Genomic DNA, 27,783 nt, shown 5'->3' with positions numbered 1-27,783 from the left:
GTCTGGTGATACGCATTTGGGTAAGTCAGTTCGCCAGGGCTTTTAAAAATATACCTCTATTCCATTCACTGAGATCTAATAAACTCAGGCGATCACCTCTTTAGAACCCCCCAGCCCAGTGTCTGCTTCACGTGCATTGTAATGACTTCTTTACTTGGCTCATCTCCTGACACCCTCCACCCCAACACTGAGCTCTGAGCTCGTTGAAGGTAGAGAATTTGTTTGTTTGTGCACCACTGGGTCCCTGTCATCTAGCAGAATCCTTGTCTCATAAGAGATGCTCAAGCCTTAATGTTTTTCCTCTTGGGCAAGCCTTTACTCTCAGTGGGGAAAATTGTATTAAAAATAGGCTCGAGGTTGTCGGTGAAAGAAACAGGACATTTGGATTCTGGTCCTGGTCCTGCCATTGGTAGGAACTTTGCTTTGATGCTGGATTGAGGGGCCCCAGATCACTTCACTCTGGGCATCTCATTATTCATCTGGGATATTTCGTAGTTTGAAAGGCATGTCCAAACATACCCGTTATATGTTTCCTATGGTCCCTGTATCTTGATGTCTGTGTATCAGGGGATCATGGACTTTTGGTGTATCTGTGCTTGTTTATCAAACCTATCTCTGTTGCCTTTACTTTTTTCCTCCCTTTCAACATTTTAGCCAACATAACTTTCTTGGCTCTTTCTTCCTGAGAAGTATTTTCAAGCTTTGTCCCCAGCGCTCGCGGAGAATGCAGCCTGCAGACAGTTGTGCCCTTTGCCGTAACCTTAATTAAATCAGCCTCCCTCAGGTCAGACGTTGGCTTCGGTTCTTTCTTTCGAAGGCCAGCTGCAAGGCTGATGACACGCCTTCATCTGCCATTGTGTGCCTCTGGCAGCCATCCGTCACTGTCAGCAGGGTGGGAGCCTCTGCTGTGTCCTCCCAGCCTGTGGGGAACAAGGGCGAAGGGGGGTGGCCCAAGGAGCATTGGGAAGGAGGGGAGAAAGGGGGCAGCTTTTCAACAGAAAGGATTAAGGAGAAAAAGGAATCTGAGGAATAATCATCAGGAAAAGAAACAGACGTGAAGAGCAGAGGACTGGGAGGTAAACTGACCCTCTCCTTTCTCCAGCTTCCCAAGTGGAAGCCTTGTTCTTTCTCCTGTTGTGTTTACCCTTAGTTCTTTCCTTCCACCCAGGGCCTACATACTTTGCTCTTTTAAGATTTATTTTCGACGGGGTAAGGAGTGTGAGATAATTCTTCACTATCAGCCTTTCTCCCCTGTTGGTCTGAAGGTCTGTCTTTTCTCTTTTGCTTCCCTTTTGTTGCCCACGGTTATGTTCTTCAGCCTTTTCACTCTGTCAGCCATCTTGGCTTTGGGGTCAAGCCTTGCTTTTCATGGAGATGCTTAACAGATTTGGAAAAGACGGGATTAACGAGCGTGTGTGGTGTCAGGAAAATCAGACACCTGCCTCCTGTATCTTGCGTAAATGGGAGGACTATAAGAATATAATTAAAGATATGTCTTAAAGGTCACCTCTATAACTTTAAGACGCGAAAGTGTTCACTTGGTTCGCTTTTGGGCGTTAGATATCGTAAATAAGACTCTTTGTTTTGAGGGATCTATATTTAACAGGAGAGTCCAGTGTAATTTGCCGAGGATATCTCCAGTTTAGTGAAATTGTAGCTGGCTTGCTAATCTGAATTTCTTCCATGCAGGCCCATAAACTCAGTATTTATTGTTTTGTTGGTTTTAACATAAGCCACCTCTTTGTATTTTGGTTAATTTTTGTTTTCTGGGGGTCTACTATTCCCTGACTGTAGTATTCCAGCAAAGAGAGCAGAGCTTAACTGAAAAGTGAATTTCTTTTTTTTTTTTTCTGAAAAGTGAATTTCTAAGCAGATACAAATGTCTCCTAGCTTTTATTTTTTTGCATTTTTATAAAACTTGATAAAAAAATAGGATTTCAAACTATACAGTCACCAGAAATACACAGTTATTAAAAATGCACACATTTTACTTGGTATCTCCTCTTTTTGCTTTAAAGAATACTTATTCTGACTCAATATTTAGTGACCAAAAATAATTTTTAGTCAACGTAGTCTTTGAAGGAGATTTATAGTTTTAAGATATTCATTTAAAAAAATTTTTTTTTTAATGTTTATTTCGGAGATAGAGACAGAGCATGAGTGGGGGAGGGGCAGAGAGTGGGGGGGAGGGGAGGACACAGAATCCAAAGCAGGCTCCAGGCTCTGAGCTGTCAGCACAGAGCCTGATGCGGGGCTCAAACTCATGGACCATGAGATCATGACCTGAGCCGAAGCTGGACGCCCAACCAACTGAGCCACCCAGGAGCCCCTAAAAGATTCTTTATAATTTCTCTGTATTATATTAAAAAATTTTTTTATTTTTACTTATTTTTGAGAGAGAGAGAGACAGAGAGAGAGAGGGTGTTATAGAATCTGAAGCAGGCTCCGGGCTCTGACCTGTCAGCACAGAGCCTGACTCAGGGCTGGAACTCACGAACCGGAGATCATGACCTAAGCTGAAGTCAGATGCTTAACCTACTGAGCTACCCAGGCTCCCCTGTATTATATATTTTTTTAATGTTTATTTATTTTTGACAGAGAGAGAGAGACAGAGCACGAGCGGGGGAGGGGCAGAGAGAGAGGGAGACAGAATCTGAAGCAGGCTCCCGGCTCTGAGCTGTCGGTACAGAGCCCGACGCGGGGCTCGAACCCACGGACCGTGAGATCATGACCTGAGCTGAAGTCGGACGCTCAACCGATTGAGCCACCCAGGTGCCCCCCCAAGTATTATATTTTAATAGAGTTAGTCTGTACTGGGAGAGTGATTTCCTTGTGAGGGAGGAGATAATGTGAACACTTCTTGATGCCAGACTAGAAAAATCGGGGTCTATATGTAATAGCAGTAGCTCAGCTTTGGGAGTATCATTCATCATATTTGTCTAAATTGACCAACTGGGAAAAGAAGGTAGAGGAATAAAAATTAAGATTTCTTGGCCTCTTATGTCTTCACTGCTTAGGGAAAGGTTTATAATGAAAGGCCAATTCTTCCCCTCTTCCTGGAAACATTGGCCTGGGTATGATCAGCTTAGTAAAAGTGAACCAGAGTTAATGTAAAGAAACTAACTGTGCAAAGTGTCTTATTCCTTGGGAACATACCAGACATTTGCAGGTGATAGTGACTCGTCTTGGTTTGGAGAGTTGAAAGAAAAGCCAAAAAGGCTACCCTTTTGTGTGAATGTGTCTTGTGTGAAGGCACCGTCCCGTTTGGAGGTCTCTGGGTATTGGATTCTCTGGGAGTATGCTTACACAAATGAGGCAGATCTCTGAGGGAAAGTGAACTTAATCTTTCCCCACCATCTGTCTGTTTTCTCCCAAACAGCTCTATGTATAGACCTAGCATTTATATTGAATTCTTTTGCGGGGAGCATTGTTTAAAAATGTACTTTATCCTGTGTGCTCTGGGAATACGATATGCACTAAAAAATATTCCTGGTAACTGTCTGTAGAAGGATTTTTTCCCCCCAGAAACTTTTTCAACCATCGTTTTTTTGAAAATCTTTATAATACCTGTTTAAATACACAATCTTCACAAACATATGGATCATACTTAAGTATTTATTTGACAGCTTGAGAAACTAAAGGAGCTACAAGCCAGTTGTGCTAAGTTTCTTACTGAACAGTTTTATATGATTGAAGTATTGAGCTCATTGTTTAGCAACTGTAGACGTAGTCCGAATCTACCACAAAACTAAAGAAACCCCCGACCGCCCTCCCAAACCCTAAACCTGGTTCCTTGATGTTATTCTGTGTTATCTTTTTCCTAAACATGAGAGATTGGAAGTTGAAACCATTAATTGGAAGTTCAAAGCCGTTAGGAGCTGGTTAAAATTTTAACTAGGTCATAATTACTAATAATTATAAACATCTATCATTTATTTTCAAGGTAATTCACAAATGACCACTCGTTCCTGGCATGGTTTACTTTTTATTGTGACTTAAGCATACCAGTGAGTGTGTTATGAAGAGCTACCAAGATCTTAATAAAAGGAAGTTTCCTCGGCCAGAGTTTGGCCGGTTGTACCGAAACTCTTAGAAAACGAAGACCGTAACTTGCAGAAGTGACCTTTAGATTGGACACTGTTTCCAAAATTATGTCCTTGATCAAAGAAGAATAAGCTTGAGATCATGCCAGCTTCTTGACTATTCCTATAAGCCTAAATTTTCCATTCAAAAATAAGTTCTTGAAACAAGTGCAGGCAGGATTTAAAAAGGGTTAAATGAATCAAAAGCAGTGAGTTTTCATTAAGTGTTCCCTATGATGGGGTCAGTATGCAGGGCATAGCATGGGCTATGAGAGCCCCTCCCCACGGGGCTGGAGGGGCTGGGCGATTGGGGGGACTGAATATACAGCTTCTGGCACCAAGCGCCCTCAAACACCATGTAAGTGATAAGCGTGTGTAGGAAGCAGTTTTTGTCTTCTGTATTCATGTCTCCGCAGTAGAAAGCACGTGAAAACTCGGTCCTTTTAAATTTTTTTTTTAATGTTTATTTACTTTTGAGAGAAACAGAGACAGAATGAGAGTGGGTTAGTGGCAGAGAGAGAGGGAGACACAGAAGCAGAAGCAGGCTCCAGGCTGCGAGCTGTCAGCCACAGACCCCGACGCGGGGCTCGAACTCACGAGCTGTGAGATCATGACCTGAGCCGAAGTCAGACCTCAACTGACTGAGCCACCCAGGCGCTTCAAAACTCTGTCCTTTTAAAGAGCTCTTATTAATTTTGAATTACTGCTGCTATGTCTGTATTGAGAAGACTCCTTCAATACATTTTTTTTTTCAAAAATTTTTCGATATTCCCCCCCCCCGCCTTTTTTTTTTCTTCTTCCAAATTAAGCTCTGTGTCCAACGTAGGGCTTGAACTCACCACCCTGGGGCACAAACTCATAACCCAGAGATCAAAAGTCACATGCTCTACTGCCTGAGCCAGCCAAGTGACCCAGATCACAGCATTTATTGGCCGTCAGCATAACAACATAAAGCGGAATGAAGCACTTTCTTTTTTCCTGTGTGCCTACTGCATTTCATACTGTATTGCTAAAACTATTACAAAATATTGTGAAAGGTTGGGCTTGTCTAGGGTGCTGCTCTTTATCTTTAGAATTCCTGTTTGCAGCTGGGAATTATACCTTTAGTCACCTGCTAGATTGCACACTAGGACTGCATTTTGTAAAAATTAATGCTTTGACCTTTTTGCTTGAAGTTGTAAACATTCTCAGTTTTTCCTAAATCGGGGCAATAGATACAGATAGATTAGACAAATTTCCCAGAGCCTCAAGGATGTTAAAGAAAGATTAAGTGGGAAATTCCAGTCTGTGTATATGTGTATGTGTGATCTATAGAGGGATATTGATCAAAGTTCCACAAGCCCCTAGTGAGTACCTACTATGTGTAAGATCCTGTGAGAATACGAAGATGAGTAAGACATAGTCCCTGTTCTCAAGAGGCTTATTATAGTTGACTGAAGGACGGACAAGTCTACACGTTAACTGGAACATAAGGCAGAGAGCAAGATGATCCAACAAGAGATTTATCGATCTATTTATTTATTTTTTAGTAATCTCCACACCCAATGTGGGGCTCGAACTCATGATCCTGAGATCAAGAGTCTTACATTCTACCGACTCAGCCAGCCAGGAGCACCCTAGCAAGAGTTTTACACAGAGTACAGGGCAGAACAGACAGAACTTCTTGCAGAATCCTGAGATGGAAGGGTTTCTTGGATGGGATAGCACAGCATTTGCTGACTTTAAATGAGAATATCTCAGTTTTCTTAAAATCATGCTCTCTCTCTTTTTCTTAATGTTTATTTTTGAGAGAGAGAGAGAGAGAGTGCACGAGTGGGGAGGGGCAGAGAGAGAAGGAGACAGAGAATCCCAAGCAGACTCTGTGCTAGCAGCACTGATGCAGGGCTTGAACTTACGAACCATGAGACCAGGACCTGAGCCGAAGTCAAGAGTCTGACAGTCATCTGACTAAGCCACCCAGGTGCCCCATGCTCTTTTATTTTTATAGGCCCAAGAAACCCTTACCAACCTGATCTCCTTTAATGTTATTGAAATTTCAAAACAAATTATTTTCTGTGATTACTTCTTGTAATTGAGTGTTCTTATCAAATGTACAGGCCCCCTCCCACCTTGAGTTGCTGTTGAAGGTTATGCATTCTTTTTATGCAAGAGAAGAATTTTGTTTCAAGTAACAGGAAGTTTTAAAGGTTTCTTTTTGGTGAATTTTTTTTGACAAAATTAGTAGTTCTATTTTAAAAATTTTTTTAGTGTTTATTTATTTTTGAGAGAGAGAGACAGAGTGTGAGCAGGGGAGGGGCAGAGAGAGAGAGAGAGACACACACAGAATCTGAAGCAGACTCCAGGCTCTGAGCTACCCATGCGCCCCCAAAATGGTAGGTTTTGAATGCTTCCCCCTTTTTCAGCATTTGCATTTTTATCTTTTAAGTTGATAGTTTCATAGTCTTAGTAATTTCTTGTATTACTTATTTTAGAGGTAAGAGGGGGAAGAATCAGCCCTTCGTTATAAACTTTTCCCTAAGCAGTGAAGGGATAAGAGGCCAAGAAATCTTAATTTTTATTCCTCTACCTTCTTTTCCCAGTTGGTCAATGTAGACAAATATGATGAATGATACTCCCAAAGCTGAGCTACTGCTTTGATATATAAACCCCGATACTCACCAGACTTCTAGTCTGGCACCATGAACTGTTCTATTTTAAATATTTGCCCAAATTCCCTGTGAATATCTTTAATGGCATGATTTTACTTATCTATTTATTTATTTATTTATTTATTTATTTATTTATATTTAGTGATTTAACTTTTTAATTAATTAGTGCTGGCTTCGGCAGCACCTATACTAACATTTTAATTAATTAATTATTACTAAGCCTTTCGGGCTGTCATCCAGTAAATAAATACGAGATAATTCAAATACCAAAAGTTATGCTTCAAAACTTGCATGGAGTGCATTTCCCAACTCAATACGAATGACTTTTCTCCCCCCACTTTGGATTATCTATCTGTGTTTAGGGATTTAGCTCTTCAAATACATCATAAAATGCTAACGTGTTCCTTCTGTATAGTACTGTGTGTTTTCCACTAGAAAGACCGCCGTCTTAAAAACGACATGTAACGGGAACAGATTAGTAGGGTATGAAGTAAAAACATTGGTCTGTCGTCAAAACTTCACAATGACAGCTAATACTCACCTTGAAGTCTTGAAAGCCCAGAGGGACCTCTTCATCCTCTTTCTTCTGTTAGGTGCCTCTTTGTTCTCAGAACGCCAGACTCACTAATGCTGCAGGGGCTGTACTAACAATCTCGTGGATGAAACGGCCATTGGTCAGAGAGCTTGGGAACTTGACCACTGTTCTCACGGTGCTGCTCGGGTCCACTAATACGTGGATCTTCCCCCATAAACACAGTCCAGTGCTGTCAACGTATTTTGTCTTCCTTAGGATTTTCGTAATGGCATTGTCTTTTCTCTGGTTTACTTTGTTGTAAGAATACAGTATATAATATATATTACATACAAAATGTGTGTTAATCAACTATTTGGTTATCCATAAGGCTTCTAGTCAACAGTAGGCTGTTAGTCGTTACGTTTTGGGGGAGTCAAAAGTTATACATGGATTTTTTACTGCGTGGCGGGGGATAAGTGCCCCCACTTCAAGGGTCAGCTGTATTTCCCTGGTCAATTTAACTCTGCCTTCAAGTGAGTGATTAAAGTTGAATTTAGGAATTGTGTTTTTTGGGGATGCCGTAAATCTTTTCTCTATCCTCACTAGTTCTTACCACAATCCTCTAATGACCTTAGGATCTCACTATTGCTTATTGAATGAGTGAAATGTCAATTTTTCCCACAAATAGTTTAAATCTATAACTAGCAATAATTATATTTTTAAGTAACTGATTCATAATACTACTTCTAAAATAAACTCATAAATGTAAAGTGATATCCTAAAATTTATCTTGTATCTTTACAAATTATAATAAATTGAAAGGGAAATCTGCATAAAGTGATTTTTTTTATTGTAATTTTTTTAAAAGTTTATTTATTTAGGTAATGTCTACACCCAACATGGGCTTGAACTCACGACCCCGAGGTTAAGAGTTGCACGCTCTTCTGACTGAGCTAGGCAGGTGCCCCTCATTGTAATTTTAAGATGGTTTCAACAGTATGTTACTTCTTAGGAAGAAAATGATTGTATTTGCTGCTTATGCATTTACATGTCTTTCAATAGAGTGGAGCTAATGGACTCAGAATATATGACTAGAAATATATTTAGTTTTGGGGTGCCTGGCTGACTTAATTTGGTAGAGCATGGAACCCTTGGTCTCTGGAGTCATGAGTTCAAGCCCATGTTGGGCATCGAGTTTACTTAAGAAAATAATAAAAATTAATATTTTGTATATAGTTTTACAAAAGAGTTATGGGGCAAACACAACCGCAGTTACTTTCATTTCTTGACCATTTTAGTTTATGGCAGACACCATCTGAATTTTCCATGTGAGTCTGTCACTTTATGACTGAAGACAAATTATTCCCAGTGGCTTGGTGGCTTCATTTAGCCTCTTACTGCCTGTTATTATACTGTGGGTACATCTGGAGACACATCATCTCCCACAAAAGGGCCCTCCAGCCTGTTAAGTAATAACAACCTTTCTCACCCTGAAACAATGAAGTATCAGTTGATTGCAGCCTCAAACAAAAGATCCCCACTCCCTTTCAGAGCAGATTATACTCATGACTCCCCTCCCGCCCTGGTGAGCCTGGCACTCAAGAATATCTAGTTTAGCCTTTTCTTTGTTAATGGAGGATCAGAAAGGGCTCTTTGTTATACTCTCTCATTTGTTCCAGCAGGATGTCTCTATTATCTCGTTCTGCTGTTTGGCACATGCGGTAATGTCTTCAATAGCACCTTGAATCATGTTCTCTTTCCTTTGTCATGGAGCTTAAGCTTCATCTAAATAATTACTTTTGTTCAGAAATCAAACCCCGCTAACCAAGTGTTTTTGACAGACACACTGACTCAGAATGTTCTTTGCCCCATGTAAAATCAGCATCAATTCCTGATTAGATTCCCTTTCTGTCCCCATGAATTTGCAGGTCGTTTGGGTCCTGGGAATGCTTATTGATGGCTTCTCTAATGACGGCATTTTATGTTTAATGGGTTTGTGTAGTTTAGAGCAATTTGGGGGTACCCTTATGACTGGGATCTCATTCATTGTTTTGGCAAAACATGAGGGGAATTAATTACAAGGCTATTGAGTGAAATCAGGTGACTCTGAGATGCTCTAGTTATTACAGAATGGGAGAGGTTGAACACCATGTTTCTGAAACCATTCAGCACATCTTATTTATCCACAGTCATTGTAATAAGAACATTATATAGTAGCATAGGATTTCTTTTCTTTCTTCCTTCCTTTCTTTCTTCTTTTCTTTTCTTTTCTTTTCTTTTCTTTTCTTTTCTTTTCTTTTCTTTTCTTTTCTCTTTTCTTTTTTCTTTTCTTTTCTTTTCTTTTTTCTTTTCTTTTCTTTTCTCTTCTCCCCTCCCTTCCCCTCCCCTCCCCTCCCCTCCCCTCCCCTCCCCTTCCCTTCCCCTCCCCTTCCCCTCCCTTCCCCCTTCCCTTCCCCTCCCCTTCCCCTCCCTTCCCCCTCCCCTCCCCTCCCCTCCCCTCCCCTCCCCTTCCCCTTCCCTTCCCCTCCCCTTCCCCTCCCTTCCCCTTCCCCTCCCCTCCCCTCCCCTCCCCTTCCCTTCGCAAAGTAACATAATAGGGTTGCATTTAAAACTTACTCTTTCAAAAACTTACAAGTGCTTACTATAAAAAATAAAAAGGACTGACGTGTGTGTGTGTGTGTGTGTGTGTGTGTGTGTGTGTGTGAGAAAGAGAGAGAGACAGAGAGAGAGAGCTTCTCTTAGATAAGAATCATTTGTAGTGAACTTCTGCATGAAGAATTCCTGAAAATATTAATGTGCTCTATTCTTTCAGACTCAGCTCAGTTCGAGTTACACCCTTGCAAATCAGAAAATTGATTTCTTTGGAATTCTTGCTTCTCAATTGTCTTGAAAGACACATTAGTGTAACGGTTAAGAACCAGAACTCTAGTGTCCTGTTTTTTCCATATAATAGCTAATTAACCTTTCTCAGGTGCAAAATAAGGATAATGGGAGATACACAGATTTGTTGTATTAAATGCATTAGATGAGTGTGGTGCCTGAGTGCTCAGTTGGTTGAGCATCCAACTCTTTTTTTTTTTTTTTAATGTTTATTTAGTTTTGAGAGAGACACACACACACACACACAGAGCATGAGTGAGGGAGGGGCAGAGACAAAGGGAGACACAGAATCCGAAGCAGGCTCCAGGCTCTGAGCTGTTAGTGCAGAGCCTGACGCAGGGCTTGGACTCACGAGCCATGAGATCATGACCTGAGCCGAAGTCAGACGCTTCACCAACTGAGCCACCCAGGCGCCCAAGCATCCAACTCTTGATTGTGGCTCAGGTCATGATCTCATGGGTCATGAGATCGAGCCCTGTGTCAGCTTCCACATTGATGGTGTGGAGCTTGCTTGGGATTTTCTTTCTCCCTTTCTCCGCTCCTTGGTGGTGCGCTTTCTCTCTCAAAATAAATAAATAGACATTTAAAACAAATGTATTAGATGAGTAGTACTTGTAAGATGTTTAGAATAGTGCCTGGCGTAAGTACTCTGAGCCAGATTTTTTTTTTTTTAGTTATCCTAACCATAATATTTGAGTGCCTATTTTTTAAACAAATTTTGAGGATTTAAAGAGATTGTTTAAAAATGACATTCATTTGAGTGAGTTTGAAGATCTAATTGGCTTTACTTAATGATTGATGAATCAGGCAGCATCTCATGTTAGCAGGTAGAGAGGGGCTTCGAGGAGCTGTACCAAATGGAGGGCTTTTACAGGCAGAGGGGGCAGAAAAAGTTTTTAGCAAAGAGTGTATTGTTTCAGGCAAGGTATCTTCCTTTGGGGGAAGGCAGTGGTTTGTTAGGCAGATTACCTTGCCAGTGCTGACCAGGTTGGTTAAAGGTTGGTTAAAGGTTGGTTAAAGGTTATATTCCTGAGAGAAGCTGAACGGCAATTGGGTTCGTTGTTAAGTCTCGGTTTGGTGACGTGGCCTTAGCATAAGTGACTCCATTTTGGGCCTGTTGTCTCTCTCTCTCTCTTTTTAAAAATGTTTAATGTTTATTTATTTTAATGTTGATAAAGAAAGAGAAAGAGAGAGAGCAGGGGAGGTGCAGAGACAGGGGAGGACAGAGGATCTGAAGCAGGCTCCAAGTTGACAGTGGAGAGCCTGATATGGGACTCGAACTCTTGAACCATGAGATCATGACCTTAGCTGAAGTCGGACACTTAACTGACTGAGCCACCCAGGTGCCCCAAAGAGCCCGTTGTCTCTTTTTAAACCAGCTAATGTAGACTTTAGGTTTTCTCACTAAATGAACTCATAGCCTATAGTTAAGTGATAACAGGTAGAAGAAATACTTAAGTTGCTTCTCTGAAAGAAAAATCTGGTGGGGAAATCGAACACCTAAACATGAAAGCTTGTCTATTGGAACTTGTTAGGGCCAACTTACGGTCTTCATACGATGCATGGACTTTAAGTTCGGTTTGAAGGGCTTACGGTAATGCTCCTCAAAAAGTGTGACCACTTGCTTTAGTGTCACCAGGGTGTGTTTTAAAAATGTAAAATCCACAGCCCTCTTTGCACCAGTTGAGCTGGAATCACTGGAGTGGAGAACCCAGGAATCTACGTTTTTAACAAACATCCCTGGTGATTCTTTTTTGTACAATGAAAACTGAGAACAGTTGCCTCTGAAGAGCGGCTCTCAACCAAGTTCTTGATAGAATTACTCAGGTGACATTTAAAAGATAGAGATGCTTGGATCCCGACTTGATTGTTTGGGGTGTGGCACTGGGCATTAATGTTAGAGGGTGATTATAAGGTGCCACCAGGGTCAAGAAGCAGGAGCATTACGGGGCGCCTGGGTGGCTCAGTTGGTTGAGTGTCTGACTCTGGCTCAGGTCATGATCTCAGGGTTCACGAGTGCCAGCCCCACATCGGGCTCTGTGCTGACAGCTCAGAGCTTGGAATCTGCTTCGGATTCTGTGTCTCCCTCTCTCTGCCTCTCCCCCACTCGTGCCCTCTCTCTCAAAAATAAATAAAACATTACACATTTTTTTAAAAAAGCAGGAGCATTAGAAAACAATTGGTGGTTATATCAGGGATGTAGGCTGACTTGATGTTTTCAAAGTCATTACAGTGGTTACCAGGGAGGAATGGGCAATTCTTGCTTAATGGCTGCAGAGTTTCTGTGTGGGATGATGAAAAAGTCCTGGAGATGGATGGTGATAACAGTTATACAACCGCTGAAGGCACTTAATGCCCCTGAACCGTGCACTGAAACATGGTTAAGATGGCACGTTTTATGTTACGCGATTTGGCCACCACCAAAGACGCCTAATAAAACCATCACAATTGTCACATTTCTGAACCGTAATTTTCTTCTTTTCGCAGTGACAGTGTATCATGCATGCCACTGATTCCAGGGGACAGCCCCCTGCTTTCCTGCAACCTCAGAACGGAAATGGCCATCGCTCGTCTGGCTATGTTCCCGGGAAGGTTGTGCCGCTGCGTCCCCCTCCTCCTCCAAAGAGCCAAGCTTCAGCCAAATTGACCTCTGTCAGACAGGAAGCCCGGGCCACCTTCGCTTTCTCACCTGAAGAGCAGCAGGCCCAGAGAGAGAGCCGAAAGCAGAAGAGACACAAAAATACTTTCATTTGCTTCGCCATCACTAGTTTCTCATTTTTCGTTGCACTCGCGGTCATTTTAGGCATATCCTCAAAATACGCCCCAGATGGTAAGTGCGCACGTGTGGACACGCACGTGTACAGACGACCCAGTGCAGGAGAAGGAAGAGGGAAGGAAATAGCAGAATGAAATTAAAAAGAAAGCCTTGTGATATCTTCACTTGGCTCTAGCGAATTAAAGTATAATTAGAGAACAGGAGTTGTAGCTGCTTATGGAAGCAATTGTTAAAGGCATCCGTGGACACGACACGGTTAAAGGATTGCCCTTCCTGCCCATTCTGCCACTTTGGCAGAATTCTTGTGTTACTGCGACTTCATCCTTTGTGGTGGGTATGATTGTCTGACTGCCAGAGGTTTTTAGTGATAAAAATGACCAAGTGTAATGATAAAACTACATTCGTTCTTTTTTCTTTTAAGATTTCTTTTTTTTTTTTAATTTTTTTTTTTCAACGTTTATTTATTTTTGGGACAGAGAGAGACAGAGCATGAACGGGGGAGGGGCAGAGAGAGAGGGAGACACAGAATCGGAAACAGGCTCCAGGCTCTGAGCCATCAGCCCAGAGCCTGACGCGGGGCTCGAACTCACGGACCGCGAGATCGTGACCTGGCTGAAGTCGGACGCTTAACCGACTGCGCCACCCAGGCACCCCATAAGATTTCATTTTTTTAAAATGTTTATTTATTTTGAGAGACAGAGCTCACACGTGTGAGTGGGGGAGGGGCAGAAAGAGAGGGAGAGAGAGAATCCCAAGCAGGCTCCGTGCTGTGAGTGCCAAGCCTGACACAGGGCTTGATCCCATTAACTGTGAGACCATGACCTGAGCCAAAATTAAGAGTCAGACACTTAGCCGACTGAGTCACCCAGGCGCCCCTAAGATTTCATTTTTAAGTAATCTCTATACCTAGTGTGGGGCTTAAACTTACAACCCTGGGATCGAGTAACACTCTCTTCCAACTGAGCCAGCCAGGAGCCCCCACATTTTACTAAAAAAAAAAAAAATGAGTGAAAATACTAAGATTTGTGTTCTGTGGTTTGAAACCAGCTGGGAGACAGAGAGACAAAGAGAAGCTTCAAATATTTTTGAGGAACAATGTTTATCCCCAAAGGAAAATATCCATTAGGAGTTTTAAGTTCTAGTACATTTATCTATAAATCACTCATTACTTCATAGTTGAATATCATGTGGGAGGTTTTAGTTTTTTATATGGTCTTTGCTTTTCAAGTTGGTAATATATCAATACTTTGAATGGTTTTGAAGAAATTCATTGCCCAGTCAGCCTCAATATAGTACCAAGAACCTCATGATAGAACCTCATGATAGAATCTCATCCATCAGTCCAAAAATCAGAGGGCTCAGGACTGTCTCAGGAGAAGCAGACCATAACAATGGATTGGGCACATTTTTGCCTGCTTTAAATTTTTTTTTTACTATCTACAACAGATTTTTGTCAAATTAGGTGCCTCCTTAAATGAATGTAACATTTGAGAAACACTTCATCACTTATAAAACTTACAAATACTATTTTATTTAGTTTCCATGGGTGCTTTAGGGGTTTTATAGGCTTGAAAGTCCTGGGAGAGATTGTGTCAATGCTTCTAAGAAAATAGACCTGAAGTAAGGGAGATGTTCAGGGGCGCCTTGGTGTCTCGGTCGATTAAGTATCTGACTTTGGCTCACATCATGATCTTATGGTTCGTGGGTTTGAGCCCCGCATTGGGCTCTGTGCTGACAGCTCAGAGCCAGGAGCCTGCTTTGGATTCTGTGTCTCCCTTGCTCTCTGCCCCTCTCCCACTCATGTTCGTCTCTCTCTTTCTCAAAAATAAATAAGCGTTTAGAGAGAGAGAGAGAGAGAGAGAGAGACAGAGGGGTGTTCATAGCAATGTCTTTCCTAACCAGACCAGTAGATCACATAATGAATTTGTGACACTGCTCTCTATTGATTGGCTCTCAGCATTGACTTTCTCTCCCCTTTTCTCCAGCAGAATAACCAAGTTCACTGCCATTGATTCATTCTTCCCAAGTAGTCTGCAGTAAAGAGATGCTAGATTCAGGGAAAATCAGAGGTGAAACCTCTGGCTTTAATTGACCTTTTAATATTCCATCTAAGACATTGAGTTACTGATGTGGTTCCTTTGAATCAACATTCCTCAGCTTCACATTTTGGCAGTAAAAGTGCAGAACTTCAGTGGAAATATGTGGTATGCTGACATCTTCCAGGGTCCGCCTCGCTGTGGTTATTGCTGTTCCAGAACCTTGATAATGCACCCACAGCTCAACAGTGGGCAGCCAGAAAGGCAGGGCCGCTGAGCTATTTGTCAGTCCTTTCTGCAGACCACGTATTTTCTCATTAAGTGTACTTTACTAGAGGGAAATAGACTAGGATTTCTGGTGATGGTTCCTGAGGAAGTGTGCTTCCTGGGGAATAATTTTAAAAGATGAAGAGAAATTATATAACCATTTAGTGGGCCCTACATGTCAAACAGACCAGATTTCCTTCTCAGTGGCTGGGTACAGGCCTGTTGTCTGGGCATACATTTGCTTGTGATATAACATCATGGGGAGTTCCAGCTAGATGTTTTATGGGAAGACAGAAGTTTAAGAAACCCTTAAAGTCAGAACACATTCAAGAGAGTTCTTGTTTTCTTTTTTTCTTTGAATCTTGATTTTTTTTAATTTTATTTTTTATTTTTTAAAATTTACATCCAAATTAGTTAGCATATAGTGCAACAATGATTTCAGGAGTGGATTCCTTAGCGCCCCTTACCCATTTAGCGCATCCCCTCCTCCCACAACCCCTCCTGTAACCCTCAGTTTGTTCTCCACATTTATGAGTCTCTTCTGTTTTGTCTCCCTCCCTGTTTTTATATTATTTTTGTTTCCCTTCCCTTATGTTCATCTGTTTTGTCTCTTAAAGTCCTCATATGAGTGAAGTCATATGATTTTTGTCTTTCTCTGACTGACTAATTTCACTTAGCATAATACCCTCCAGTTCCATCCACGTAGTTGCAAATGGCAAAATTTCATTCTTTTTGATTGCCGAGTAATACTCCATTGTATATATATATATACCACATTTTCTTTATCCATTCATCCATTGATGGACATTTGGGCTCTTTCCATACTTTGGCTATTGTTGATAGTGCTGCTATAAACATCGGGGTGCATGTGTCCCTTCGAAATAGCACACCTGTATTCCATGGATAAATGCCTAGTAGTGCAATTGCTGGGTCGTAGGGTAGTTCTATTTTTAGTTTTTTGAGGGACCTCCATACTGTTTTCCAGAGTGGCTGCACCAGTTTGCATTCCCAAGAGAGTTCTTGTTTTCTTAATGGAAAGAGACATTTAAGGATTATTTCTAGTATAATAGTGATGATGACTGATTTATCTGAATTAAATATTGGTGATTATGAAACTTCTCTGAGAAAAGTTCCATGAGAAATTGCCAAGGACTTAATGGTTAATTGCCAAGGTCTTAACCAGCGAGGCTAATTGTAACCGCAGGAGTTACTGTCAAAGAGAAAGCGTAAGCCTAGGTCAACACCAGTGCTTAGAAATAAGATGTTTGCCTTGAGTGTTGTGTAATTCAAAAACGAGGAATCAGAATTTTCTTTCTATAAAAAATGTCTTCGTGCTGCACTCAGCCTGTCTACTTTTCCTCATGCTTCCTCAGCCTTTTCTCATGTTATTTCCCAACATGCACCTTCCACTTTCATACGATTCCCAAGTACACCTTCCTTGCCTGTCTCTACTTTATTTTTTTTTTAATTTTTTTTTAACGTTTATTTATTTTTGAGACAGAGAGAGACAGAGCATGAACGGGGGAGGGGCAGAGAGAGAGGGAAACACAGAATCGGTAGCAGGCTCCAGGCTCTGAGCCATCAGCCCAGAGCCCGACGCGGGGCTCGAACTCACGGACCGCGAGATCGTGACCTGAGCTGAAGTCGGACGTTTAACCGACTGAGCCACCCGGGCGCCCCTCTACTTTGAGTTTAAACGTGGGCTCTTTTAACTGAGCAGCCAATGGACTTGGACAGCAAGGGGCGCTTGCTTCTCCCACCTTCGTGCTCCTCTTACTTAAGTACTGTCTGCCCTTTGGGGGTCCAGGTCTAGTGTCCCTGTGTTCCATTGAAACTGCCTCAGTTATTCCAGCCGACCCCTCTGAGCTCATTGGCACATCAAGTGAGTACCACATTGTTCAATATGGAGTTATTTCCTACCTGGTGACTTTTCTCCTAGTAGAGTATAACCTTTGCAGTTCATTCTATGCTTAATAGAGTTCATTCTATGCTTTATAAATTTTACAATAGCTAGTACAAAGTGAACACGTTGATCCTCAGTAAATATGTGGTCATTAGTTGATCAAAACCAGTGTGATTCCTGCCCCTCCCTCCCCCTTCTTCCAAATTATAGCAGCAGCTGAAGTTCTCTTGCATTAAATAGCTGTTGCAATGCTTTCATGTTTTCCTCATCACCCATTCGAGAGGCACATTCTAATTTAGTAAAGAAACACAGCATGTCCAGTAAACCTCATTTCTTTCTTAAGGGGGAACTTGAATATCACTCAACTTGCTGAGTCATCTTGGATTTGACTTCTCTGATCGGTAGTTTCCTCATCTCTGAAAATGAGAAGTCATGTCTTTGGCCGTCTGCCTCTGGCAGTTTCATTGGGAAAGCGCACATGTCTGAAGATAGCTGGTATTAGCTGCTGCCTGTGGGGTGATAGAGGTGCTTTTATCGCCTATGCTATGCTTCACTGTGCACAGGGAACTTGGGAAGACCTGATATACCTATTAGCAGTTTCCAATTTTTACTTACCAGTATGTTGTGAATACTGGTTTTCTAAAACACCTTCCTAGTGTAGGTCTGAGAGCAATTCACAGTTTTGTTTTGTATTGTTCATTTATTTCCAGAGTCGATGATTCAGAGGAACTCCTTGTTTACCTTGTAGAGTTTGACCCAAACCAGATGATAGAGACTTAGTTTCATGGTGAAACTTTTTGAATGTGTTGAAGTAGAGGCTTTGACATATCTGCTGGGTGAAACGGGATGGGATTTCCATCCTTACGGCAGGAAGTTAAAACAGGCCCGCCCATCCCTTGCAAATTGCCGTAAATGATAGAACTTGGATCTGGCTAAAAGCATTCGTGAATTTTGTTGCATTGATGGCTACTGATGTTGCATTGCTTGTAGAGAATTGCCCAGATCAAAACCCACGTCTCAGGAACTGGGATCCAGGACAAGATTCTGCCAAGCAAGTTGTTATCAAGGAGGGAGATATGTTCCGTCTGACGTCAGATGCCACGGTGAATTCTGTAGTCATTCAGGATGGAGGTAAAGAAAGGTCCCTGCCTATGGTAGCCGTGAGGTTACCCCTTCCTTTGATGTTTTTAAATTTTTTTTTTAATGTTTATTTTTGACACAGAGAGAGAGACAGAGCATGAGTGGGGGGGGGGGAGAGGGAGGAGGCAGGGGGACGACAGAGAGAGAGGGAGACACAGAATCGGAAGCAGGCTTCAGGCTCTGAGCTGTCAGCAGAGAGCCCGATGCGGGGCTCAAACTCACAGACCGCGAGATCATGACCTGAGCCGAAGTCGGACGCTCAGCTGACTGAGCCACCCAGGTGCCCCAAAACAGGCTTAATTTTCTAAACAGACTCGTAATGAATTTTTTTTTCCCAACTCAATTGCAGAAGAGTTCTCCTATCCTGCAGTAACTGCCTTAAAGTAAACTCTATTTCTCTGTATCCCAGAGAGATCTTTCAGAGGTTGGCTTACACTAGTGTTGTTCCTTGCAGGATTGCTTGTATTTGGGGATGATAAAGATGGATCCAGAAATATTACTTTGAGGACTCGTTACATCCTGATCAAGGATGGTGGGGCGCTTCATATTGGAGCAGAAAAATGCCGCTATAAATCCAAAGCGACAATTGCCTTGTATGGCAAGTCAGATGAAGGTGAAAGTATGCCAACATTTGGCAAAAAATTTATTGGTGTGGAAGCTGGCGGGACACTGGAGATCCACGGGGCGCAGACAGTATCATGGACGTTGTTGGCGAGAACTCTGCATTCCTCGGGCTTGACCTTTGGGTCGTATGCCTTTGAAAAGGACTTTTCTAGAGGCCTCAATGTGAGGATCATCGACCAAGACACGGCCAAAATTTTGGAAAGTGAGAAGTTTGATACCCACGAATACCATAATGAGAGTAGACGGCTTCAGGAACTTCTGAGAATCCAGGATCCAGGCCGGATTGTTGCTATCGCCGTTGGAGATTCGGCAGCCAAGAGCCTCTTACAAGGGACCATACAAATGATCCAGGACCGGCTGGGAAGTAAGCTCATCCAGGGACTGGGCTACAGGTGGGCATACCTTTTACTTTGCTTCCCAGCTATGTGTTCGAGTCTGTTATCTGTGTGACAGGAGAGGGGGGTGGAGAAAGGGACACATCACTCCATAGACTGTCTTCAGTCGTCAGAATGGCAGCTACCGTTTGCAGGTCTGGTTACCTCGTGCTGTGAAACGACGGGATGGAGGACGGGACGCTGGTTAGCAAAGCTCTCTTCTTGGCTTTGGTTTACGAAGCACTTTGTGAGCCGTAGCACCAGGCTTGTGGAAAGTTAGGAACGGAAATGTGGTACTGAGAAATCGGCAGGCAGTTCAAGGACAGTTTACTTCCCTCTTTCGTTACCTTTTGAAAACCACATGAAACTCAGGCTCGTTGGGGCCCCGATCCCACGCTGAGGTGTGAAAGTTATCTGAAAAGCCTGTGGAACACGCACGGTTTTCTGTTTCTTTTTCTGGACTCCTCTGCACGCTGGTTTGAGTCCGTCGGCTTGATTGGCGCAGGCCTGTGGAGCCCTGGCACGTGTGAGGGAGCGACAAGCTGGAGGGGCCTGGAAGCCCATCCGCGAGCGGGATTCATCTCTCCTGCCGATGGCTCTCGTGTCGTGATCTGGTTACCGTGACTTCCTAACGCAGCCCTGAGTCTGGGGGAAGTAGCTGGCTCCGCTTTCAATTCAAAAAACGGAAGTTTTAATCCTGCTTACTGTTCTTAGTGAAGTTGGAGAGTATCTGCTGTGAAAAGTTAAGAGGACTTTAAAACTCACAGGTTGACATGATCTGGTTATTTTTTCCTTGGATGGTTGAGTGATGTAGTTATTATTTTCCTTTGATTGGGTGTTGGAATGGGATATTACCTGTAGAATTTCTAGAGAAAGTTAAAGAAGACGAAATTAAAGAAGAAGAGTGTGTGTAATGCTTTTTAAAAACAATTTAATGCTTATTTATTTATTTATTTATTTAAATATGAAATTTATTGTCAAATTGGTTTCCATACAACACCCAGTGCTCATCCCCACAGGTGCCCTCCTCAATACCCATCACCCACTTTCCCCTCCCTTCCACCCCCCATCAACCGTCAGTTTATTTATTTTTGAGAGAGAGAAAGTGAGCGTGCGTGAGCGGGATAGGGGCAGAGAGAATCCCAAGCAGACTCCGTGCCCAGAGCAGTGCCTGGTGTGGGGCTTGATCCTGTGACCCTGGGATCATGACCTGAGCCGATATGAAGAGTCGAATGCTCAACCCCAGCATCCCTGGTGCCCCTGTAATGCTTTTTAAATCCGTTTTATTCACCCAGGGAATATTGAGGAGATGCCGAGTACTGGGTACCCACAGGTGCTTAGATGAAAGAACACAGCCTCAGAGCCCTCGTTCAATCGAGTGGAGAAACACACCAAACTAGACAGTGAGACTCTTGTTGACAGGCTGTAATGGGAGCGTAAAATAGAGGGAGCCCCCAGATCGGCCTGGGGAATCTGGGGAGGCTTCCCAAAGGTGAGACGCCTGAGGGGAGTGTAGGAGGATGCTGTGTAGGCAATGGGAGGTAGAGAAGAGCAGGAGATGGGTTTTTTAAAAAATTATGATTTTAAATATAATACACATGCAGAAAAGTGCCACAAAACAGGAATGCAGAGTTTAATGACTTATCACAATGTGATACCTGGATAGCCACCCACCAGGTCAGAAATAGAACAACTGCCAGTGGCCTGGCAGTGCCCTTGCTGTTTCCTCCTTTTCACCAATCACTCTCTCTGCTCACCAAAGGTCACCATGCATCTGAATTTGTGGAGAATATGAAAGTTTAGGTTTGCCTGTTTCTGGGCTTCATATAATATATACTAAAAATATTTTTTTTAATGTTTATTTATTTTTGAGAGAGACAGAGACACAGAGCATGAGCAGGGGAGGGGCAGGGAGAGGAGACACAGAATCGGAAGCAGGCTCCAGGCTCTGAGCTGTCAGCACAGAGCCCAGCCCGGGCCTCGGACCCACAAACCATGAGATCATGACCCAAGCCGAAGTCGTATGCCCAATTGACTGAGCCACCCAAATGCCCCCAATATATATATTTTTAAATTTGTTTATTTATTTTGAGAGATGGAGAGAAAGAGAGAGAGCAGGGGAGGGCAGAGAGAAGAGACAGAGAATCCCAAGCAGGTTCCGAGATGTCAGTGCAGAGCCCGATGCTGGGCTCAATCCGATGAACCGTGAGATCGTGACCTGAGCCAAAGTCAAGAGTCAGACACTCAACGGACTGAGCCACCTAGGTGCCCCTGGACTTCATACAAATGCAAGCAGACAATGTATCATCTTCTGCATCTGGCTTCTTTGCTCAACTCTATGTTCCTGAGTGTTATGTATGCCTGTACTACAGTGTATTCACTGCTGGACATCTGGGAGGTTTTCCACTTTGAACCTCTGCGATAAAAAGTGCTTCTCCAAATGTTCTTTTATCCATCTCCTGAAACCCATGTGTATATATTTCTGTAACTTCTAGACCTAGCAGTGGAAACATGATCTTTTTCAAAGTTAGATACCTGCTTGTTTCATTACCCATTAATGCCAGGATGACAACTTCTGTTTCTTTACTCCATTGTTTCTCTGGATTTGTGTGGTCATTAGCTATGAATATTGCGTTTGACCTTTTTTGTTTCCTTTCCCTCCTGGTTTCTAAATCCCCCTTAAAATAGTGCTGCTGATTTGACAGAGGGATTTGGGTTGTGATCCTTTGCCAGTGTTCCATTGCTTTGACATTATCTCCAATGCACATAAACATACGCCTTTGAAGATAATGTTCTGGTGCGCTGAAATTTTCCTCAAGTGGAGGAGGGAAGTAGGAGTGTTTTGGAGATAATGTCAGTAGAATAGAGCATTGTTTTATAGTTGCTGAGGCAGTTCTGGTGAATAAAGGGAGCCTCTGATATTTCTTCTCCTTTCCTCTCACATAGGAGATAATAAATTGAAACATTCTGCATTTGATTCCTTGTGCAGTGTCAAGGAATATAAATAGAGCTATAAAGCATAGTCAGCTGAAAAGTAGCTAATCCATGCCGGGGCAGGTGTGGAATTTATAAGGATGTAGGCATGCTTTGGTTGACTTTTATCTGTGAGTATCCAGCCATCTGTCTGACATAGATTACATTCCATACACACACACACACACACACACACACACACACACACACACACACACACACATTTTCACCCACCGGCCCCCAGAGTAGGAAATTGACATTTTTCTTTCTGTGTTTTAAACCTGGAGTCTTAAGTCACATTTTTTGGCTTTTTGTCTTTGTTCTTTTTTTATTTTGGCCACAAGTCTGAGCAAGTCCCTGGAATGTTTATTACAGAAACAAAATGAAATTAAATGGAATTTTCAAACACAGTTGCTTTCAAAGAGATGTAAAAATGTAAATCTGTTGGAGAGTGATTATACAACTTGGATTTAAGCCTATTAAGACACCAGTAACCTATTGGTTCTCAGTTTTGCACTCCTGAGATTTTTATTTTTATTTTTTAAATGTTTATGGGGCGCCTGGGTGGCTCATCAGTTAAGCATCCGACTTCGGCTCAGGTCATGATCTCAAGGTTTGTGACTTTGAGCCCTGCATCGGACTCTGTGCTGACAGCTCAAGGGCCTGGAGCCTGCTTCGGATTCTGTGTCTCCCTCTCTCTCTGCTTCTCTCCTGCTCATGCTCTGTGTCTTTGTCTCTCAAAAATAATAAATAAACATTAAAAAAATTTTAAATGTTTATTCATTTTTAAAGGAGAGAGAGACAAGTGTGAGTAGGGGAGGGGCAGAGAGATTGGGAGACAGAATCCGGAGCAGGCTCCAGGCTCTGAGCTGTGAGCACTGAGCCCAACGTGGGGCTTGAACCCACAAGCTGTGAGATCATGACCTGAGCCAAAGTCGGACGCCCAACTCACTGAGCCACCCAGGGGCCCCTGCACTCCTGAAATTTTTAAAAATCCCATGCCCAGGGCCCACCTAGAAATTTTTACATCAGAATCCCTGAAGGATGGGCCCCTCCCACCCCCTACTCCCCACCATTTGATGTGCAGTCGGGGTTGGTGGCTAACTCAGGGGTTCCCAATGTGGTCCCCAGACCAGCAGCTTTAACATCACCTTGGCACTTGATAGAAATGCAAATTCTTGAGGGATGCCTGGGTGGCTCAGTCAGTAGAGCTTCTGGCTTTGGCTTAGGTCATGATCTCATGGTTCATGAATTTGAGCCCTCCATCAGGCTCCCTGCTGTCAGCTCAGAGCCCGCTTCCAATCCTCTTATCTTCCTCTCTCTCTGTCCTTCCACAGCTTGCACTCTCCCCCTCTCTCAAAAATAAACAAACATTAAAAAAAAAAAAGAAATGCAAACGCTCTGGCTCAACCCCAAGCAATCTGAGAGTGGGGCCTGGTAATCTGGTTTGACACCCTCTGGGTGTTCTGATGCTCATCAAAGTGTGAGAACCACTCTCCAACTTAGTGTTTCTCAAGTCTGGTTGCACATCCCAATCGCCTGGGAAACTTTAACAAACCTAATAAGGCCACGCCCTACCTGGAGAGATGATGATGTCATCAGTCTGGGCTGGGTCTGAGCATGGATGGACTCCTAAATCTCCCATGTGCCTCTATTATGCAGCCAGATTTGAGAACATTGCCGAGAGTTCAAAAGACAGCAGGCGATACTCATTTTATTGTTCATTTTTCTTTTCTGTCTTTTTGAAGTTTTCATTTAAATTCCGGTTAGTTAACATTCAGTGTAATATTAGCTTCAGGTGCACAATATAGTGATTCTGCACTTCCATACATTACCCAGCAGCGCTCATCACCATAAGTGTGCTGTTTAACCCCAATCATTGATTTCACTCATCCCCCCACCCACCTCCCTCTGGTAATCATCAGTTCATTCTCGGTAGTTAAGAGTCTGTCTCTTGGTGTGCCTCTCTCTAGTTTTTCCCCTATGTTTGTTTTGTTTTTCAAATTCCACATATGAGTGAAATCATATGATATTTGTCTTTCTTTAACTGAGTTATTTCACTTAGCGTAATACTCTCTAGGGGCACCTAGAGTTCAGTTGGTTGAGTGTCCCACTTTTGATTTTGGCCCAGATCATGGTCCCAAGGTTGTCCAATTGAGCCCAGTGTTGGGCTCTGCACTGAGTGTGGAGCCTACTGAAGATTCTCTCTCTCCTTCTGCCCCTCTCCCCTGCTCACGCGTAGGCACACTCCCTCTAAAAAATAAAAATAAATAAATAAATAAGCAAACAAAACTCTTTAAAAAATACTCTCTGGCTCCATCCATGTCATTGCAAATGCCAACATTTCATTCTTTTTAATGACTGAGTAATATTCCATTGTGTGTGTGTCTGTGTGTGTGTGTGTGTGTGTGTGTGTGTGTGTACATATACATATATACCAAATCTTTATCCATTCATCAGTCATTAGACAGCTGGGCTGTTTCCGTAATTTGGCTGTTGTAGATAATGCTGTGATAAATATCAGGGTGCCTGCAATACACATTTTAAAAGAAGGGAAATACATGGGTTTGTGCCCAGAATGATGTGTCAAATGGGTGTGTATTGAGGAGGGAAGACAGTGATTAATCTTAGTGCCAGTCATTGGTATTTCACCTGTTACAGAGCTAGACAAACAAGGATTTAAAGTCCAGGTGCATTTCCTTCTGTGAGGTCGGTTACTTCAGTCAAGGTTTAGACTTACAACCTCATGGTAAAAGAAGTAGAGGGATTGATACAAATGAAATACAAGCATTTAGCAGCACCTGACATAACACGTGTGTCAGGGATCTGGACTGGTACCATGACAAATAAGGCTCATGGTGTTTTTCCTTCTAGGCAAGCATGGGCTTTGGTTGGTGTCATTGATGGTGGAAGTGCTTCTTGCAATGAATCTGTGAGGAACTATGAAAATCACAGCAGTGGAGGGAAGGCTCTTGCCCAAAGAGAATTTTATACTGTGGATGGTCAGAAGTTCACTGTGACCGCTTACAGTGAATGGATTGAAGGTAAGCAAGTACAGTTTAGACTAAGACATTGGTAAGTATTGTGAAAGACTGTTTGGGTTTGGTTTTTAGTTTTTAGGTGGTATTGTATTCGAAGGACAGTCTGATTAGGTTTCTCAACTGACTGAAGATGAAACCTATGGTTTCCCTACTGTGTTTGATCAAGAACTCAAGAGTTCTCGCTGGATGGGAGAACGCCCTGTTCTAGTGCTCCACTCCCACCTGGACTTTGTTCTTGATTCTTGAGTCATAAGGTGTGGTTTAACCATTGGAAATGGATTTGTTGGGGCGCCTGGGTGACTCAGTCAGTTAGCATCCAAAGTCTTGATTTCAGCTCAAGTCATGATCCCACAGTTTATGAGATCGAGCCCCATGTTGGGCTCTGCACTGACAGTGCAGAACCTGCTTGGGATTCTCTCTCTTCTTCGCTCTCTGCCTCTCCCTACCTCTCTCTCTCTCTCTCTTTCAAAATAAATAAATAAGTAAACATTAAAAACAAACAAACAAAAAGAAATGGATTTGTCTCCTGGATTTGGTACCAGTTGGACCAATCTAAATGTGACAGGGTGAGCTGCCTTTGGTTGTGCTCTGTGACAGTGAACGTGATTTTGTACTTTGGATCTTCCCTTCATGTAGACATGTCAACAAATATTGCTTTTAGACACAGGCTGTGCAAACAAACCTCCCGTTTCCTTAGCAGTTATTCCTTGATGATCCAACTAATACGTATGTCTTACAAACAGATCAGAAAACACAGAAAAGTACAGAGTAAAAATTAAGCTTTAATTCTGTCATTCAGAGATGATTATTTTTGTGCACATAATCTAGTAATTTTTATCTTGTATATATTTTCTTCTCTAGTGTTCATTTTGTTTTAACCTGTTTCCCTCTCTTTAAATAACATTTTATTCAGTTATCTTAAGTCTTTGCATTTTCTTTACCATGATTTATATTTGAATCCACCTTTTAGAAGAAGTATAATTTGTTAAATAATGCCTAGCACTGGGTGTTTTGGGTACTCCTGACTTGTTTCTTTAAGGATGTTTATTTACTGGGGCTCCTGGGTGGCTCAGTCGGTTCAGTGTTTGACTTTGGCTCAGGTCATGATCTCCTGGTTTGCGAGTTCGAGCCCTGTGACCGACTCTGTGCTGACAGCTCAGAGCCTGGAGCCTGCTTCGGATTCAGTGTCTCCCCTCCCCCCCATCTGTCCCTCAAAAGTAAACATTAAAAAAAAAAAGGGTGTTTACTTACCTATGTTGCTGTCAGATTTTTTGGCGCCCAGTATGGATTGGCAGCCTCTTGTACTTGCCCTCCGCCTTTCTTTTCCAACCAAATAGTATGCCAAAATTAACATGACATGAGTAATTTGGAAGTGCATTATTACCCATAAAGGTTTATTTTAGGGCTCACACCTCTGTTTCGAGCAGCAATGTAGCAAAATGTTTACTTAGATGGATTTCTGCAGACAGAATGCCTGGGTTCATCATCCAGCTCTTTCCCTTACTGTGTGACTTTAACTTCCTAATCTTCGGTTTCCTCATCTTCAAAGTGGGGATAATAAGAGAAACGACCACATAAGGCCGCTGTGAATATCAGATGTGAAAGACATGAAGTTCTTCGCACAGCGTGCATAGTTAGCGTACGGTGTTAGCTCTTTTAACGGCGATCCATACATGACTTGGGTTATAACCATGTGTCTTGTATCTTTGTAATTAAAGGGAGAGAGTCTTTTGCTCTAAAATAAACAGGTAAATAGAGTTCCTGGTATGTAACAGAGACTTTGACATGTTGCTTCTAAGCGGCCTTCCGGGCCTGGGGTGAGGAAATGGTAGCTGTTATGGATGATGATGCAAGAATCGAGCCTCCGCTTTCTGCCTCCAAGACTGCTGCTTGCTTGCTTGCTTGCTTTTTTTCTTTTTCTTTTTCTAGCTTATTTATTTATTTCAAGACAGAGAGAGAGAGCGGGGAGGGGCAGAGAGAGGGAGAGAGGGATCCCAAGCAGGCTCCCCTCTGTCAGCATGGAGCCCGATGTGGGGCTTCATTCCACAAACCATGAGATCATGACCTGAGCTCAAACCAAGAGTCAGACGCTTAACCGACTGAGCCACCCAGGTGCCCCAAGACTACTGCTTTCTACCCCACCATGGTTGCCTCCGGCAAAAAGCATAGGTGGATGAGAAGCATTTCTTAGCAAGAATTTGAACCTGCATGAAGGGTTTAGTGGAAACGCTTCCAGTGAGAGTTCATGCAGAGGATAATTACTGACAAACCTCGAGTCAACATTTCCTCTGTGGAAAATTTTGTTTTCGTTTCCACATTCTCAGTGACTACTCATTTCTGGAAGAGGGTACATTCTAGCTATCGTAGGATATTGAGGCCCGTGTTTGCAATGACTCTTACTTTCTGGAAGAGGTGGAAATTCTCTCCAGGAAGCAAGAAGGATGAGCATATTTCCTCCCTTATTTCCAATTCACTCGTGTTAATGGGAGGAAATCTTAGGCAGGATTTTCATCTAAAGCTAGGAA

At 42.6% G+C, this 27,783-nt stretch overlaps 1 protein-coding gene across 2 annotated transcripts in view; it reads left to right on the top strand.

The window, feature by feature from the left end:
• Positions 1-27,783, top strand: part of CEMIP2 (cell migration inducing hyaluronidase 2) — an 85,450-nt gene that overhangs the window by 6,284 nt on the left and 51,383 nt on the right. For both annotated transcript variants that reach the window (XM_047102123.1, XM_047102115.1), the window contains exons 2-5: positions 12,612-12,954; positions 18,097-18,237; positions 18,701-19,262; positions 25,092-25,261. In XM_047102123.1, coding sequence (XP_046958079.1) covers positions 12,624-12,954; positions 18,097-18,237; positions 18,701-19,262; positions 25,092-25,261 — 1,204 coding nt within the window. In that variant the 5' untranslated portion in view covers positions 12,612-12,623. The remainder of the gene's footprint in view (positions 1-12,611; positions 12,955-18,096; positions 18,238-18,700; positions 19,263-25,091; positions 25,262-27,783) is intronic.

Source organism: Lynx rufus, unplaced genomic scaffold, assembly GCF_022079265.1.
Source record: "Lynx rufus isolate CCGP_SWC_20201006 ecotype Redwood Valley unplaced genomic scaffold, mLynRuf1.p SCAF_10, whole genome shotgun sequence".
NCBI classification, from domain to species: domain Eukaryota; kingdom Metazoa; phylum Chordata; class Mammalia; order Carnivora; family Felidae; genus Lynx; species Lynx rufus.
The sequence above is the reverse complement of the archived record's forward strand: the minus strand, read 5'-3'. Positions and strand labels throughout refer to the sequence as shown.